This window comes from Sipha flava, unplaced genomic scaffold (assembly GCF_003268045.1).
Source record: "Sipha flava isolate LNK unplaced genomic scaffold, YSA_version1 164_pilon_pilon, whole genome shotgun sequence".
Taxonomy (NCBI): Eukaryota; Metazoa; Arthropoda; class Insecta; order Hemiptera; family Aphididae; genus Sipha; species Sipha flava.
In genome coordinates, this window is record NW_020271825.1 from 1,538,351 (window position 1) to 1,557,064 (window position 18,714).

An 18,714-nucleotide genomic window follows, 5' to 3' on the forward strand; every position below is an offset into this window, starting at 1 on the left:
TGTTTTTAAGATAATACTGAAAAAAGTTTTCCCCCCTGAGATGTTGTAATCTACTGTGCTTTTCACTTCTTCCCTAGTAATTTTAATTTGCAGTCTTGAATTTATATGTTTCTATTTCTCTAAAGTTTAATATTAAGTTAACCAATTCCATATATTTTCACCGCTTAAAAAGGGCATTATTGTCTATCGTTTTTCATGCCTCTTATTTCTCGTTTCTTTTCTATGTACATATATAATTTTTCGTTGCCTACGACTATTAGGCATTGTTAATTTAATTATGTTTAGTTTAAATAATTAAATATAACGTATACCTTAAACTTGATGCTCAGAGTGTTTATGAATTTTCTGATTGTTTTATTTAAATGTTATTTCGGTCATTTTCAGTATAGATGTTGCACCCACTATAGAAATTTACTTTATAATAATCATAAAGAAATTAATTAATTATTCATGTATGCATATATATGTGTGTGTATATAAACTAGCTGAATTACCCGATTTCGCCTCGATGTAAAATATTTGTGTTTTTTAACGTTTTGTCCTAATGTCTATAATCTAATTCTCGACAAGTTGAAACGTTTCATACACAATGCGCCATTTACTGTTCTAAGATATGCACATGATGTTGATCCACGGGCGTGGTACATAATAAGTCGCAAATAGTTTTTAACCGAACTAATAGGTAGTTATGAAGTGATCCTCGTTTTTAAAACTCAATCATGTAGCAACTGGTATTGTCGAAAATTTCATCCTCAATAATTAAATCTACGAGTTTCTTGACTTTTAAATGAAAAATATCTGCAACAATGTAATTTCAATCTTTGCTAAGTTATTATGTAAGATATTGAGAAACATATAAACACATATATGTATAATTACTAAAAACGTAATTTATAGTGTAGTTGATTTTGTCATAATTTGTGCAGATATCTACTTTGTATTCGTATATTAGAATATGATAATTCTCATGAGTGCATAACAATTGCTCTTATGTTTTGATGTTCAGACATATTATTCGCTTGATTTATATAAGTTATTGGATTTACTTCAAGAATTCAGTTTATTTTAATACATTTATCAAAAACAATAAAAAATATTATTTATTGTAGTCACATTTGTAGTAAATTGGGAATTATTTAATTTTTTCATTTCAAAGGTAACAGTTTCTTTTTTAAGATTTAAATTATTTTAATATACTTAAGGTAGGTACCGTTGGCAGCATTAGTTACTCGTATTTATAAGTAAATATATTTTTTCTCATTATTTTATTTTATAATATTTTGCATTTAAAGTATTGAATTCCTTGATTATTCATCATCCATTACAATTTAATTTTGTAAATATTTAAAACGTATACGTATAGGCTTTTATATATTTAAATGCGTATATTCTATTTAGAAATCTTATAGAATTCCGTGAATAAACGAATTGGAATGAATCGCTTACCCGATGGTTATTAAATTTAGCATTTTGTTTCGGCCTGTCAGCACTTAAGTCCTATCTCATTAATAATTAGGATCCCTTACAGAAACAAACCACCATCAACAGCGAGTGCAATGCGTATTTCCTTTTAACACATTGATCGACATACCTAAGAGACTAAGTTTAGCTGGTTTCTTGATATGAGTTACAGTAAAATAGCAAGTACATGATGTGTGATACATGATTAGTAATAATTGGAGGCCGATTTCCAAATATCCGTGTAAAAATTATTATGAATAAACAACTTATTCAAGTTAGTATACCATCGAACATTTTAAGTATTTAATAAATCCGAATGCGAGATAACATACTTTTAATTTTCTTGTAACATTGTGACTAACACGGGCATTTTTTAAACAACTGTAGACTTGTCGAAAGGCTTTCCGATGAATTATCCTAAAGCTACGAATTGTAAAACTGATCTATTAAAGAAATTTATTCTCGGCAATTCAGAAAAATAGAAATAATATTTTCAACTCCGATAAAAATCCCCACAGTAATTATTTTATTTAAAAATTAAAAAAAAAAAAAAAAATGTTTTATATTTCTATTAATATTATTAATATAAGCGAAATGCTGAAGTAACAGCATACAATCCAACAACCAAAATTATGTAAAAAACATAGTGAAAAATTATAAACACCTAACTAAAAATACATACGCAGAAGGTTATGACCAAAACTTAATCTAGGAAATCTATCTATTATGTCTCTACTTAAATATTTTGGAACAATGTTTTAGTGGGCGTGCTAGGGACCCATTGTCTGAATGAATTTGCATATGAAATTAGTAGGTTGGACCAAATCGATTCCTAAAATGTATAAAAGACACCAAGTTTGTTCAATAGTGAAATGCGACTTTTAAAATATAAACGACATTATTAGGTTATCCTGAAAAATCCATTTTTCATTGTATTTACTTTTAAATTAAATTGTTTATTACTAGTTATGCCTGTGATTATTTTCATCTATTAGTGTTCAGTTTGAGGAGTTGTCGGTGTTGTGAGAAAACCAACTATATGATCATACTCGAAGAGTTGTACTAATTTTCGTACGCATATAAAATATATATATATATATATATTTATATAATTTATACTATGAAAATTGTTAGTTAATTATATACATTAACGTTATATTATTTACAAATGTATAATATGAACATATTATATAACATATGTTTGTGCATATTTTTATATTCATTTTATTTTAGTTGACTTAAAATATTAAAAAGTATTTAAATGTACCCTTTAGTATTGTTTTATGATGTAAGCTTATTTATTATATAGTTTAAGCCTGATGTTGACCTATGCATTTACAAATCTAAAAATAAAAAAAATTGAAATTATTCTCATATAATAAATAGCGACAGTACAGAAATCATGATGTGTAAAATAAGTTGAAGAATCATCGAAATAAAATTGTTTTATTTAAAATATCAAAAAACTTTATATGAATTTACATCAAAGTAAACAGCTTTTATAATATAATCTTAGTTAAAACAAATCGATTTTATTTTATAAAATGTTTTAAATGAATGTTCGTGTAATCCAATTTTGGCTCATGAATATTTATACAATATATATCATAGGTTATATTATTAAGAACAATTATAAATATTAAAATATTTTGACAAATTCCTAATTCACTGATGGAGTTATTAAACTGTAAGTCGTTACACATAATTTAAGTATTTAATTAATTATTTCCCAGCTATAACTTAACTGTAAAATATTAAGCCAAATAATGAATCGTATACTTTAATCTAATTTATTTCTTCCATTAAACAATATCAATAAATGTATTTTTAAACGTTATTTATTATAATATTTATTTTTTTCTGTATGTACAACTCGGGGCTGAAAACACCACATAGTCACGCGAATGGCGCATTTACTCACTATGTATATGTATACGTATAACTCGACAGTTGTACATATAAATGTGTTTGTGTGTGTGTGTGTGTGTGTTTGTACACGACTTGTCTTTTATAAAATTACGATTTGACTGCACGCGTGAATAATTGCTAAAAGTTACAATTATTTTAATTTTAAAGCGAAAGTGAGGCCAAGCGTTATACATTTTATCCCGTGGTGTTATATAGTAAAGACATGAAATCATTATGCGTATATTAAGAATAAAACAAACTTGTACGTGGTAAGCCCATATAGCACTTGTCGTTTTCCTTGAAGTTCACATGAAACCGACCGTATATGAGATACTTACAACTCACACAACTCTGCCAATCATATTACGAAAAACCGATTTGGTCTAGTTTAGTGTGTTTGGTTGGACGCAGTATCGTGACTTCAGGCGTGTTTGCAGTCAGTTATACTTGTACATATACGATTACAAATATTTTATAAAATATATGAGTATAAAAAGAGTTATATATTTTATAAAATATTTGAGTATAAAAAATATATGAGTATAAAAAGAGTTAACAGCAGGGACAGCAGAATAATAATAATAATTTTCCCGCAAACCATATTCCATTTTGGAATCACTCCCCCTTCCACTCAGAATCCGTCTTTCTGCGGTGCATACGTCTTAATGAACCCTATAAGCTATTTTCTATTTTGCGACCAATAAAACTGAGTTATTATCGAATCAGGATGGTTATCGGATACATATTCACCTCCATTGTGGACTTCACCTCTGTCTCCCCGCCGCACGCATTATTGTCCTCCTCTCCAGAGATTCCTCGGTATATATGCTGCTTCTGCCGCTGATTTTGATTGCCCCCATCCTCGTCCCCATCCAGCGCATACAGCCAACAAGGTCATGCACGCACCCTCGGAAACGTTCATAAATGGGTGAAATTCCAGAAATTAACGATTTCCGATCATTTTTGGTGTCAAAGGTCGTATTTTTTCATTGATAAAATTGCGTAACTCGCAGAACTAATCGAATTTTATAGATTTAATTAAATACCGAATGCTATGCAAACAAAAAACCTTTATAGTCCGTGAAATTTAGGATGGACAAGTTGAACAAAAATATACATTTATAAATAAAATCACATAAGACATAAAAATATACACCGACTCGGAGTATTATTTCGAGTATATGTAATTCATGTAGTGTTGATATCATTGTTTTACATTCGATTCGTTTATATTAAACATTTTTTAATGTTTTACTGTACGTATATGCATTGTATAAGCACACATGTGCACATAAAGTGTAAATGTAAGCAGGTTTTTTCTATAATTTCAGTTTTTTGACCAAAAAATATTTATAAACGCATTAACTTTTAATAATATATAGGCATGATATACTTGACACACTAATTTATCTCGTGTTCGCCTATACGCATACATTTTGTTTTTTTTTAATATTAATTTTTTTAAGCAATACAGGTTATGTTTGAATTAGAAAATTTATATTAAGTCGTATACAATTAACGAACAAAAAAATTAACTAAAGTCTGCATTTTTAAAGATAAATTGTATTTAGTAACATTACTGGAAGATTTATGTATACTTTTATGCAAAATATTATATACAGAATGAAATTTGTATTGTCAGTTTATTTTTATTTAATCTGTATTAATATGCTCATGAAAAGTTAAATTTTTGAAAACATTAAGTGCAATAGTTTAGTGAACCAAATAGTAATATTTTTGTCTTAGGTGTGTGTTCATTATTTATAAAAGTTTAAATATACTCTCAACGGGAATTAATTTATTTAATTAGAACTCAAGTGTAAACTTAAAAACAACATTTTAAGGTTGAAGCCAGAGGCTTATTGTTATAAATAATAATTTGTAACCATTTTTCTGAATTACTGTCTACCAAGATACCTTACAATCGAAAACAATCTTAAGTTTTCTGGCGCCTATTTATGTCTGGTGACAATGTTACATAAAACTTTTAGATACTATACAAACAAATTAAATTAAAAAATGTTTCCTCTGTATTAATAATAGCAAGTGTTTTATGTGCATACAGTTTAAGTTTATCTAATATAAATACAAAATTAATTATGTTGATCAATTCTTAAAATATACGCAATTTCCATAAAACAAAGTAAATAAAATGAAAAAATAACAAAGGCACGCATTTATTATGCAGAAGCTTGATAATATTATTCAAATACAATGTCAAAAGAAAAGTTATTATAACAAAATTGTCCAACAAGCCTTTTTTTGCACATTTGTTTTAATATTAAGCATTTTATGTGTTACTTTATTTTTTATTTAGGTGGGTTTAATTTTACATCAACATGATTAATAAAAATCAGTCTGATTAAGATAATGTATTTATATATTCAATGTTGAATATACATAAATTATTTTTTCGTTCATAATATAATATAATATATTAATTTATTTTGCTGAAAATTGTATGTTTATTTTAACTAATTAAATAGTTTAAGTTTTGACAATCAAATTTTATTTACTCAAAAAATAAACTCAAATTTGTATTTTCTGTAATTTAATTTACGATTATATGAGGTAAAATTAAATAATATGTAGAAACTTATGTTTATTAAAATAATATTTGATTTATTTTAATTTTTAAAAACTAGTTACTTGTTATACACAAGAGGTTATATCGTGCTACGTTTATATAGAATTATTAAAATTTTAGTAAAATCTAAAATTTTAATTGTAGCTGATTAACATAAATAAACAGATTAATAATATTACTTTTTTTTTTTAATTATATGTGTACAAATAAATATAAATTAATAAAAGTTAATAAAAAAAAATGAAAAAAATTTGTATTTATTTTATTTTCATTTTTATACGGATGAGTAAACCTAGAAATGTACATTATCATTTGATATAATGATTGGAATATTCATCGTATATAATTATTGAAATATTTTTTAGTAATTTTAACCGGTCGTATTATTTATTTATTTAATTTTTAAAATCATCGGGATGTTTTTGGTTTTATTATGAATATGAATTTTTTTCTGTTACAGGCGAGCTCATTTAAGAAACTGTTTGGAGAAACTGAAAGAAATGGTACCGTTGGGCCATGAATCATCCCGACATACAACTCTGGGCTTGTTGACTAAAGCCAAACGTTTCATAAAGGTAATTTTTATGAATATATTTATTTGTATATTCTTAATTACTATTTCCTCGCACACTGTCAAATGGCATTTTTTGGAATAAATTATAAACCCTTCCCATATCTTATAGTATAGATAATTTACGCCCTGGATGGCTTAAGGGGATATTTTAGTATCTTTGAGAAAACTGCTTAACCCAATCAAAATATTCACCATCGTTGGTAGAGAGGGGGGCGATAATTATCGTTTTTCTCTATGTATGTAATAATAAAGGCTCGAGTTGTCTGTTTGGGCAAGGTTTTTCAACATAAGCATTGTGACTTCCATATTCGTCTCCAGTTACTATCAAAGTAGATGCTTTTTATTATTATTATCATTATTCATATGGAAATTGTTAAGCAGTTTTCAAAATTAGAAAAGCCGTGAACCCAAATATAATTACAACCTTTGTGATAAGGGAGTAGTATGGACATACGCAAATAGGTTAAACACATTATACCTATAATAGCAGAAATTAAAACACTATTTAGAAAAATGAAAATGTTATTTTCATATTTTGTGAGTGCAAGTATTTTTGTTTGATCAAAAAATCCCGGTTCGTATTTTTACTTTTGAAAATGTAATCGCTCGACCAATAATAAAACGATCATCCTGTACAAATATTATTTACTTCAGTAATCAAGCGTAATGATTATGGTTTTAATCTGAGGTATTGGGTCTTATGGTAAGAGTAGAATATTAGTGGTAGTAGTGCACGATGATTATGCGGCAGTCGGAGAAGGGTGGTAGAGGTGTTTGTGAACAGTATGTACATATCTACGTATATGTTGTAGAGACATGCAATAACCCTTAGAGTTTTAATGAAACCGGACGCTGTTTTTGACGGGTATACGTTTTACGACCGACGTTTCTACGTCTACATATTATTTGTGTATGTAAGTTTGTGTGTACACTGTGCGGTGTACGCAAACAAAATGATTTTTTTTTTTTTTTTTAAATAAATCGTCGATTACGCATACCACGTATCGGAATTAAAACCATCCATAAATATTTGAAAATCGTGTCGATCGTGCAGATTATACAATGCAGTATATTAACTATAGCGTCGAATATCACTCCGTGGTCGTCGTGTAACACTGTACATTTAAAGCCGACCACTCACTGGAGTATTTAATTGTAATGTAACAGAATTCGTGCTAGTTTGAATGTTACATGTTACAAACGACCGGTGTGTACATTTAGGGTCGATCACTACTCTTTATCGGTTGTTTGCCAATCTATCATCATCAGTTATTATAAATATATATGAAATAATATACGAGTGTATCACCGGGTTATGCGCTGCGAGCAACTGGTTCGCCGTCAATCGTAATGGACGTCACGATGTCGTACGTGTCGTAATGTAACATTCCTTTGATATTCGTCAAAATACCGAAATTCGGGTAGATCGATGGCGTCATGGGTCGAACACGAGCGAATGATACAGTAACACCGTACACGGCTGAACATTACTGTTACATTACGCCTAAATGCTCCGGTGTGTATATGGCTTAACAGTCAGCTATAGATCTTTACTCCTTTAACTCTAATGCAACCTGCACATTTTATTGATGAAAATTAGCAACTTGAGATCGATTTTTTAATTATTTAAATGCATTATCTCGTCTCAGAAAATGCTGCGTGGTGTATAGAACATATGTTGTTTACGTATTACGACAAAACGAGTGAAACGTAACCCTACATGAGTGAATTGTTATATTTTAAAATGCCCACGTTTTTTTCCTTTACTTTTTTTGTTTTTATTATTAGTGTACAGAAGTTGAGATTATATATATCATTGAATTTCCATTGTAATTTTTAACGGACTACGAACTTATTTTTAACCTTAACCTTTTTAATTGGAGTGATTTTTTTAATATTTTCTGATTAAAATGTTATATTTTTTTCCATATACGGCATACACTACGTACACGCGTTGTCGAATAATTATCATACCAAATAAATTTCACTATTTTCCCTCGTAGATATTGAAATGACGTCATGGTAACATAATGGTTTTTTTTTTTATATTATTTTATTATTATTCGTCCAAGCTATCTAATTTTATATAATGTTGAACAAATAATGTGCCAAATAATTATTTGGTAACTCAAAGTCTAATGGTATGAATTGAATGCCGTTTCTAGGTGATAAGAGTAAAGCTTTTACTACCCCGTTTGTATAGCACCTATAATCCAACTACGAATGTACTTTAAAGGTGACAGTTTTGACGTGTCGAGTCTAAAGTATCGATTTATTATTATTTTTTTTCTCAAAAATATTTCCACTGAAATAAATTCTTGGAAACCGTTTTATAAATATGTGAATTGACATTTTACTATTATTATTGTTACATATATTTTTTGTTTTGTTTTTTTCTCGATTTTGAGGGCAGCGTCCATTATTTTGATTGCTAAAAAAAGCTGACAAAACATTTCATTGGGAAACAATATCGTTGTTACCCATTTTTTGTGGTACATATATTTTTATATATAAATTTAAGAAACCTTTTTGTATTTCCTTCTTATCGATAGTATTCCTCTGAAAATAAAATAAATACCACTAAACATTTTTTCCCTGCGCATAATACAGAACTATAAAAATCAAGTGGTTTTGGGATTAATATGACACGTTTCAGTTTCTAATTTTTCTTTATGACATTTAAATATTCAATTTCATCGCACACCGTATTCTTCTTAGGTCAATTATTCTATAATTAGAAATCGCGTTTAATTAAATATCAGTTACATATATTGTTTTACATGTATAATTTAATATATGTCGTAATTCCGATCTACTCGTAATAAATTTAATTATTATCATTCTTATTACTACTACATTATATCGATGATTATCAGAAATAAATTCGGTTTTGTTGGCGCATATTTGTTATCATTGTTAGGTATAAATAATTTATTCGTGCGGGTCGGTTTCTAATTATTATTTTTGATAAAAATTGTCATATATACACGAGAACTTTACGCAAGTAAAATATATATTTTAGGCAATGTTAGTTCTAAATACTTTAAACATGGACTCCGATTTGTTTAAGTGTATGCGTTTGAGTCCAAATTAATATTTTTATTTTGGAAGAATGATTTTATTTTTTAATCCTTTATCTGTTTCATACATTTATAAACTATGCTTTATAATCAGATTAATGGAACGACAATTTGTCAAAGATGCATATTCTTCTAATGAATTATGCACATCCAGCCTTAATAATATTAGAGCATGTGGGATAATCGTATTATTATTATGTGACTTTCGCGTGAGATAAGACGCACGTACTTTTCATCGATATATAGTGAGTTTTGTTATTAGCAAAAAAATCGCCATCACCGTGAGAGAAACGAAATCGTTTTAATTATGACAATGGCGTGAAATTTTAATTCGTTAAAATTACGAAGCTTTCGCTACGCCTATACGACGAAATAATAATAAGATATTTATTATGTATACGTATATTTTATATATATCAACCGTGCATGTGCATGCCCATATTCTAAGGATTAATTATTCAGAGCGGTTTCCAGGAAAAGGAAGTTGTAAGGCAGGACAACGATGAGGGTGTACTTTGTGTACACACTCGAGCTGAATAAAAAATACCGTTATATATGTGTATACAATGTTAAATTGTAATAGTCTTGGCGGGGGCGAAGTCATTTGATTTTCCAACAGTTACAACATGATGACATGTGTGCGTATAATACGAATAACTCTCTCAGAATTTATGTTTATGTAAAAGGATTATATAATATAACATTATCGTTATTATTATTATTATTATTATTATTATTATTATTGTTATTATTATTATTATTATTATTATTATTATTATTATTATTATTATTATTATTATTATTATTAGTATTATTATTATTATTTTTTTTTCATTGTACCGTAAATTCATGTGCGAATGGAAAATACACGTGATTTTACACTGCTACACCATCGTCGACTCGCCTTTTATAAACATTTGCGTACACTATAATATTTTATACAATAACGATTAAGTGTATATGCAACGTCGACGTGCGTAATTTAATAATCGCGTAATGTGACCTAACCTAACGCGGTCCGTCGTCCGGAACAAAATAAAAACAAAACAGAAATAATTTAGCAATCAGAGGGAAAAAAAATAATAATTTACCTTTTTTAAGTATTTGCTGTGCATTTATATGCATTGTATGACATAACCTATTACAAGAGGGGATGGATCCTTTTGAAGTTGCTAATTAATTTGACTATCTGTATTAAAGTTTGAGAACAAACGCCTTTTGAAATAAATAATGTATTTGTTTTAATTAGATTGTATGTATTTAATTATCGTTAAGTACTAAGTTTGTGAATGGTCGAAACTTGTTTCTAGAAACTTGTTCACGTCTATTGGATTTCCGACGTATAATTAGTTGATCTAAAGCCCATCGTTTTTGTCTACTCATCCGAATTGCTTTCGTTATTGCGCCAGTCAAACCAAAGGAAGTGGGTGATCAGGACAAAGTGTATAACAATGGAGGGGCAGATTACCGCTTTAAATTTATATCATCCTCCGATTGTCCGGGATTGCGGACGCCGCAGTTTCTCCAGGATTGTCTATTATTAATTCGGTCTGGTAGCTGAATACATGTATGTATATGTATGGAAAGAAATATAAGGAAATGAAAGAGAGAAGAAAAATAATAATAACAATAAATTCTGGATTCTTCTTTTGTCGTTGCCGATCCTAATACCGCCGTTCCGGTAGTAGTTTGAACTCGAAAATTGGTCGACTAAAGAATATAACAATAATATTAAATAAAATAAAAAAACGGTTTCGTTCCTTTTGGTGGGGGCAGGCCAATGAATGGAAGCAGTTCTTTTGTGTTACTGTAGACACACGTAACGACTAACCCAAAGACGTAATAAAACCATGGCTTTATGAGACGTGATGAAATCGCCAGAAACCAAGGGCTGAAGAGGAAAGGCCTTATTTAAATATCAAACAGAGCGTGCAAGGGAAAAGTGGATTTTTTCTATTTTCGGACTTGCTCCATTTTCTTTTAGTAAACAAATTGATGTTCATGTATCGGGAAGAGTTTTTTTCTATTTCATTATTATTTATTTTTTATTCTTATTCCCTTCCGGGGAAATAAAAAACAACTTCTGTCAGAATTAATTTTATTTGCTTTAGTCCAAACATAAGTATACATGCTGGCTTGTGTGTCTAACTTTAACTTACAAATATGATTGCGTATTCATAAATGAGCTGTTCAAATACTGTATCGGCTTTATCCAAAGAGTACGTGTTTAATAATGCAAGATAAAAAGACTTGCCTTAAACTTCTAACATAGTTTGCACGCCGTTCTAACTTAGTGCAGTTTCATAAATTTTGGTATGCTTATTATGTGTGCTTGTGCGAATACCCAACTTTATAATAACACTGTATGATTTGCTTGGGATGGACTTTCAAATGAATTCGTAAGATAGGTATTATTTGTTGTTCTATGTATATACAAAATATGATATACAAGATATAGTAGACTGTATAAACAATTTATGGATATATTGACAGACTCTTTTGTTACTGAACATACGAATAAAAAAACTTAATATTACAATATATTTATATATTTATATTATATATATATATATATATATATATATATATATATATCAATATATTTATATACATATAAATATATAATAATCATTTACAAGCTTAAAGTATAATAAAAAGTAACCAATTAGCATGAGTCGACCTGGAACCAGTTCAGTGGTAAAAAAAACTCCAATAGTTAATTGAGGCATCCAACTTAACGATGATGGTGAACTTCGGCCCGTCGGTGGTGATAACTACAAACACGTACGTACCGAATGATGGCAAATAACTTTAATCGAAAGGCGTACAGTCAGAAAATAATTGACGCGTACATTCACCGATGATGACAACGTAAGATATAAAAGCGAAAAAATAATATAAACGCCTAAGTTTTGTGTAGAGCGACGGTAAAGGTAACAATGCTTAAAATGGCGATGTGCGTTGTTAAAAGGTGACGAACAAGCACAGTGTGTGGAACAATCACAAAAAATAGTAATCCGTAAACGGTAAAAAAAATCAAGGCGACAAATAGGTGGACGTGTCCATAACATGTGTATTTTACGAGTACTACACATTAGCCAGGAAGCAGGATAAGACATAGTTTTTATTTAATTAATTTACGTCGCGTCGGTGTCGGTATATTGAGGTTAGCACATGTCGGAACGATACAGTTCATGTTTCATCGATCAAATGGCATATTATAATACGTTTTTGAACAATGTGTTTTATTCGATTACAATCATTATAATTATTGTCAATACAATAATTTGTAACATTGGACGATTTTACTACAATATTGATACTTTATAAATTAATGTGTTGAAAGAATTATAACATATACGGTTGTTAAAATGTTACGTAATAAATTGTTAGAAAAACTGAGAAAATTGTTGTCTTTCATTCTTAGTAAATTACATTATTATTGTTTTTAATATAAGTCAAAGCTATTTCGTTTCGAACGCGTGCGTGTGTAAGCTATAGAGTGCAACCGTCATGTATGTTTCCTCTATTCAAAAGTCCAATTAGTATGTACTGTGTAATACTTTCAAGTTCCAACAGATCAATTATCCTTTCAGATACCATTACTATAGGTTGCCTCATGCATATAATATAACTCTCGACCGTTATTGTGTCTCACCGCCGTTGTAACAGTACTGCAGTGGTGAAGTTCTCCTGTAATCATCCCTACCTGATGCGTGGATATAGTGTAGTGGTATACATCTAAAAATAATTATCCACGTCACTGTGCCTTGCTGCAGATCTACGCGGGTAGAGTTCTTCATGTTGGCCTGAAAATTTTAATTCGACCGATCACAAAGAATCACCGAATATCTCTCAATGAAAATCGCCAGTGTACGAACCACAGTATTAGTGAAGCATTTATTATCGTGATATACACATGTATACAAAAATAATTTTGAAACATTTTGATTATTCTTGTTTGTGTAATGGAGAGCATTTAAAATACATTATGGATTATATACTATCATTATATGTCTTACCGTATTTACATATAATGTGATTTCGACTCTAAATAAACGACATTGTACGCGTTTTGAGTTTTAAAATAATTTTTTCTGAAATTCAATACCACGTGGCGGTATGGAAATTATTAACGCTATGAATAAAACTCAACCTTAGGGTATATGCGTTTTTCAGAAATGATATGGCAATATTATTATATGCATATTTCACTCGTTGTCAAAGTTTTGGAACGTTCTGGTAACACGGATGATGCGTTTTCATCATTTAACTATATCTACCGGACCTAACCGCACTGTACTCGGTCAACAATGGAATGTATTATGGTTTCGAGTGTATACTGCGTGCGCATTGTGTAGGATTTTCGATCAAAAAATAAATATAGAGATTGGTATCTTTTTTTTATTTTTATTCGATGGATGAACTATTTCGAATAAAAAGGAAAAACTCGAAAAGCTAACGAAAAAGAAATCTTTACCTCAAAGTCATGTACAAAAAGAGAGAAATCGTAATAGATTCATGGATGCGTGTATCGTGAGAACTAGCGAACAAGCGGCGATGATGGAAACATATATGTATAGAGGTAATGACTAAAAAAAAAATAAAAAATACTCCACATACGTTAGTAGTATATAATGCGTATATTATGTACATGCATGAAATATATGTTCGCCGTAAACCACCAACGAACTGGTTACAACGATTTACATCACGTATATAATTTCTAGACAGTTCGCACATAGAGTATAGTATATAAAACGGGGAAGCAATTCGGTAGAGGTTTATGACACGGTGTATGTAGTAATAGCTTTGGTAAAAATGTTACACGTGAATGAGTGCACCAAGTCATAATTATCGTTCTCATAATTCATTTTGGTTCTGAAATATATCTTATTTTCTACCTTCAAACTGGACGTTGAAGCGCATGTGTGGTGTTCAATAAGATCACCCATAAGATTTAATTTTTTTTTCCTATCTTATTTTATCGTTTATAAATTATTTTTAAGTTATAATTCTGTACTTGGATACAATATGTATATTAAATTGTACATATTTAGTACCGAACTTACCCATATAATTAGTTAGATGTATCTGAGGAAAACGGACAAAAATATAAAACACGTGTGAAAGTATCAAATGTTCACGTTCTTTTAAAACTTATAGAACCAAAATAAATATCAATAACATTTCATACTTCAATACGACACGATTGAAAATATTTACCTTAACTGGTTCTTAGAATTCAATTTACGTGGTTCAATATGATGCGTATCTAACTATAGTAAAAATGATTGGATTTAAGAAAGATTTAAACACGTTGACAACAATCTACTTCATCATAAGACAGGACTACACTTCTTATTCTTACTTTATATACATACTTTAAAATATTTACAGATATTTTAACTGTAAAATTCTTTACTGTAAACGTATTTTCATTAGTACATTACTCGTTGTGTTTGAAATAATTTAACTTAATTGAATAAATGAACATGTAAAATACCTTTTTAGATTTAATTTCCAGTATTCATATACAACGATGATGGAGTTAGTCGTTCGGTTCAAGGAAGAGAATTGGCTTACGGTCAAACTAGAATACATATAAATAATAACTTGAAAGTTAAGACCGTCTATACAACCCCGCATTTCATTTTTAAACTTTTGCTTGGAGCGTTATTATTTGGATGCTATACATAATATAAACACATAAAATTTCGTTGCCGTTACGTGACTGGTAATAGTCTTAAAATGCCCTTAACCTTAATGTTAAGTATACGATGGGTACTGGATGGAAAATGTGTTTTTTATGTATTTGACGACTTCCAACTTTTCACCGGAAAATTCTACACATTATGTTAGGTAAATGATTTAAAATAATTTTTATAAACCGTAGATCCAACAAAATTAATAATTAAACATCAACTTACCTCTATAAATATAGTTTGTCAAATTTTACTATCGCCAACTAAATCTTCATTTTGATGGTTGTAAATTCAGAAGTATTTTTTTTTTATTTATAAAACAAATATAAAACTACATGTGTGTTTATAAATACTTTTGCTTCAATTATTAATTATTTTTTTATTTCTGTCGTGTTTTTAATAACCTTGTTACTACTCTCTTTTAATATACGTTTATTATACATTTCGACAAGGTTAAATCATTTTTAGTCATTTGTAAAGAAAAACTTAACAAAACGATCGATTGCTCGCCTCTGTTCGTTCAACCATATTGTCAGATGATTTATGGTCTTAACCCTGAGTTTTTGGTCTCGATAATAGACAAGTAATAAATGGCACCCGACGGCTGTTGTTTTGCAAATCAGAAAGTTCGTCCGACCGTTACTAGCAGAAATTTTTTTCTTCTCTCTTTTTTCGTTTACCCAATCCCTCTTCATCTTTGATCGTTAATATTACTTCTAAAAGGAAATTCATAAAGTTCGACCCCGTTTACCTCTCCTTACGTTTGTAAAGTTCATTAATAAAGTTTGAACGAAAAAAATCTATGAAAAAACACGGAACGTACATCGAAAAGAGATTTTTTTAATAAACATAGATATAGCATGAAACAACAATAACAACGGACTATAATCCGAAAAGCCTTTTTGCTTGTGCCAAGTGGTTGAGTTTTTTAATGCAAAATAAATTCTTGAAGAATGTACAAAAAAGTCCCCTCTGTCCGCGTGACTGTCTACGTTATTCAATATTTCTTTTCTGCTTCAATGCTAAAATGACAAATGAACTTTTAAAAAGTTATAATTTTCCCCTTGGCTAAGCTTTTTTCCTTTATTTTTCGGTGTTCCTCTTTGGATTTGTTGCCGTTTACTTTTAAAACAATGATAAGTGATGCGTGAATATTTGCAGAGGTAAAGTTCTTCATGCTTTCTATTTAAATTTTTATATATATATATTTTTTTTTTTTTTTTTGTAAACAAAAATAAAAGGTATTGTGAAATGTTTTGCAATGCTTTTAAGAAATACAAATTTAGTTTGACGTGTTTAGATCGTTAGCAATGGGACGAAAAAAAGCTAATATTTATGACAACGTAGAACCGATAGGATTGCTCTTCCATTTATGCATACTGAATGTTCTTGTCCTTTATCTAGGAGTCCTCTGATGGTCCCCGGAGCATGGTACGCGTCCGAAATTCTTCGCACATTTGCAATTTGCAGATGACAAGACAAATGCGACTGAAACAAACGGTGGACTCGTTATTACTCGTTTTTTTTATATTTCTTCTCTTTTACTCTGTTTCTCTTTTTTACCCACTATCTACTCACGCTTTTTAACGCGATTTCCCGTGAGATTTCCGCCTCAAGCGAACCCAATTACAGCCGCGTACATTTAAAAAAATAAATAAATAAAATGTGATTTACAAACTGAGGTCCGGGAATACTTGGTTTTCATCCTAGTTCCGTGACTTCATATCATTTCACGCAGCGAAAGGTCAACTCAAGTGTTATATAAACTCCATTTAATTGCAATAATGGATAAAATTGTTTGAGATGTGTTGTTGTTGTAGTGGTCCGAGTGTTTTTATTATAATAAGTTTACATTTTTGTAGTTGAAAACCATTGAAAATAGTGTAGTTATTTATTTTTAACTATAAAAATTTGTGAAATTTGATAAATCATATGTATTAATAAACCCTTATGTTATATTAATTATTATATAAAAAAATAAAACATACCAATAACACATATCATGCACTTACGCACACACACACACACACACACACACATACCTATATGTACGTGAAAACATGGTGCTGTGAATATTGCTATATTATAATAATCTCACACTTGTTATTATCGTATAGCGACAAACTGACCTACATATTAGAGACAAAAACTTAATGAAAAATAAAGAGCAAAAAAAAAACAAGATATTAGGATAGTATAGTTCATGAGGTTTTCCTTTCTTTTTAAATCAACGATGTTTCTCTTTGAAGGTTTTTAGAAAGATAACTTTTTACTTTATAATATTTACCCTGCGAAGCAATCTGCACTCTCCACACTTGTCCTTTACGTATTGCTGCCCCACTCCGTCTGTAGCAGAAACAGGAAAACACGTATAAGCATGATGAGATACACCATTATATATATATATATATATTATATAAATAAATATAATAAGAATATGGTACAGGAGAGGTTGTACACACTCATTTTTAAAGAAGTACCTCGACGATGTCAAAACCAATCAGGGGTTTCCTCAGCCCTTGTATCACGTATTATCATGTACCACGGCTTTTGGATAACCTCTCATGTCAGTGACGTTACATTTTCCAAAGGGTTTTCTTACTTCTGAGCATCTTTTCTTCCTTCTGCACACCTACCATTTGATTTTTTTATTTTATTTCATTTGATTCATGACTATTTTCACGACATTCTCTTCCACTGGCGTGTGTTCCGTTTCGAAATTTGGTCCAGCAATTTTCGTCACTACATTCACTCTCCTACCCTTCTACTACTTTTTTTTTTTACTCTCTTTTTACTTCTTTCCTATTCATTTCCCTTGCTCTACACATATAACTCTTACTACCCCCTGTACCCTCTGTCGTTGTACGCGAAATGTCAATCGATCTATCGTCGACTAAAGCAACGATTCGAGCCAATCGTGATGCGAATATCATTTGAAATTAAGAAAACATCTCCCGTCCACATTGCCTACCAGTCTGTAGGTTCTCCATAAAACCAAAAATGACTCAACGTCTGCCATTTGGAAATGCATTAGGTGTACGATTATTATTATTACTTGCGAAGCAAGAAGGGTAAATTGGTTTTTTCTCTTTCCCAAACAACCGCTGCCGTCTTTGCCGCAACATCACGCTTTCGATATTTATTTTTATTACACTTATTTTATCGAAGCAATATTTATACTATTTACACTAAAATAGTGTTGGTCAAAATGGTTTTAAAAAGAATTTAATGATTTACTTTTATATTTTTATTTTTCATCGCATTTGTCGTGTCGGTTAGTATGAATCTGATATTTCAACTACCAATTTTATTTCTGACAGAAAAAGATTCGAACCCAAATTTCAGCGTTATCGATTTTTAAGTAGTTCTCACATTTTCGTGCAAAACACAATTCCATAG

At 29.7% G+C, this 18,714-nt stretch overlaps 1 protein-coding gene across 1 annotated transcript in view; it reads left to right on the plus strand.

The window, feature by feature from the left end:
• LOC112679550 (max dimerization protein 1-like) overlaps window positions 1-18,714 on the plus strand; it is a 181,042-nt gene that overhangs the window by 138,410 nt on the left and 23,918 nt on the right. Inside the window, exon 4 of the mRNA XM_025549403.1 lies at window positions 6,417-6,531. Coding sequence (XP_025405188.1) covers window positions 6,417-6,531 — 115 coding nt within the window. The remainder of the gene's footprint in view (window positions 1-6,416; window positions 6,532-18,714) is intronic.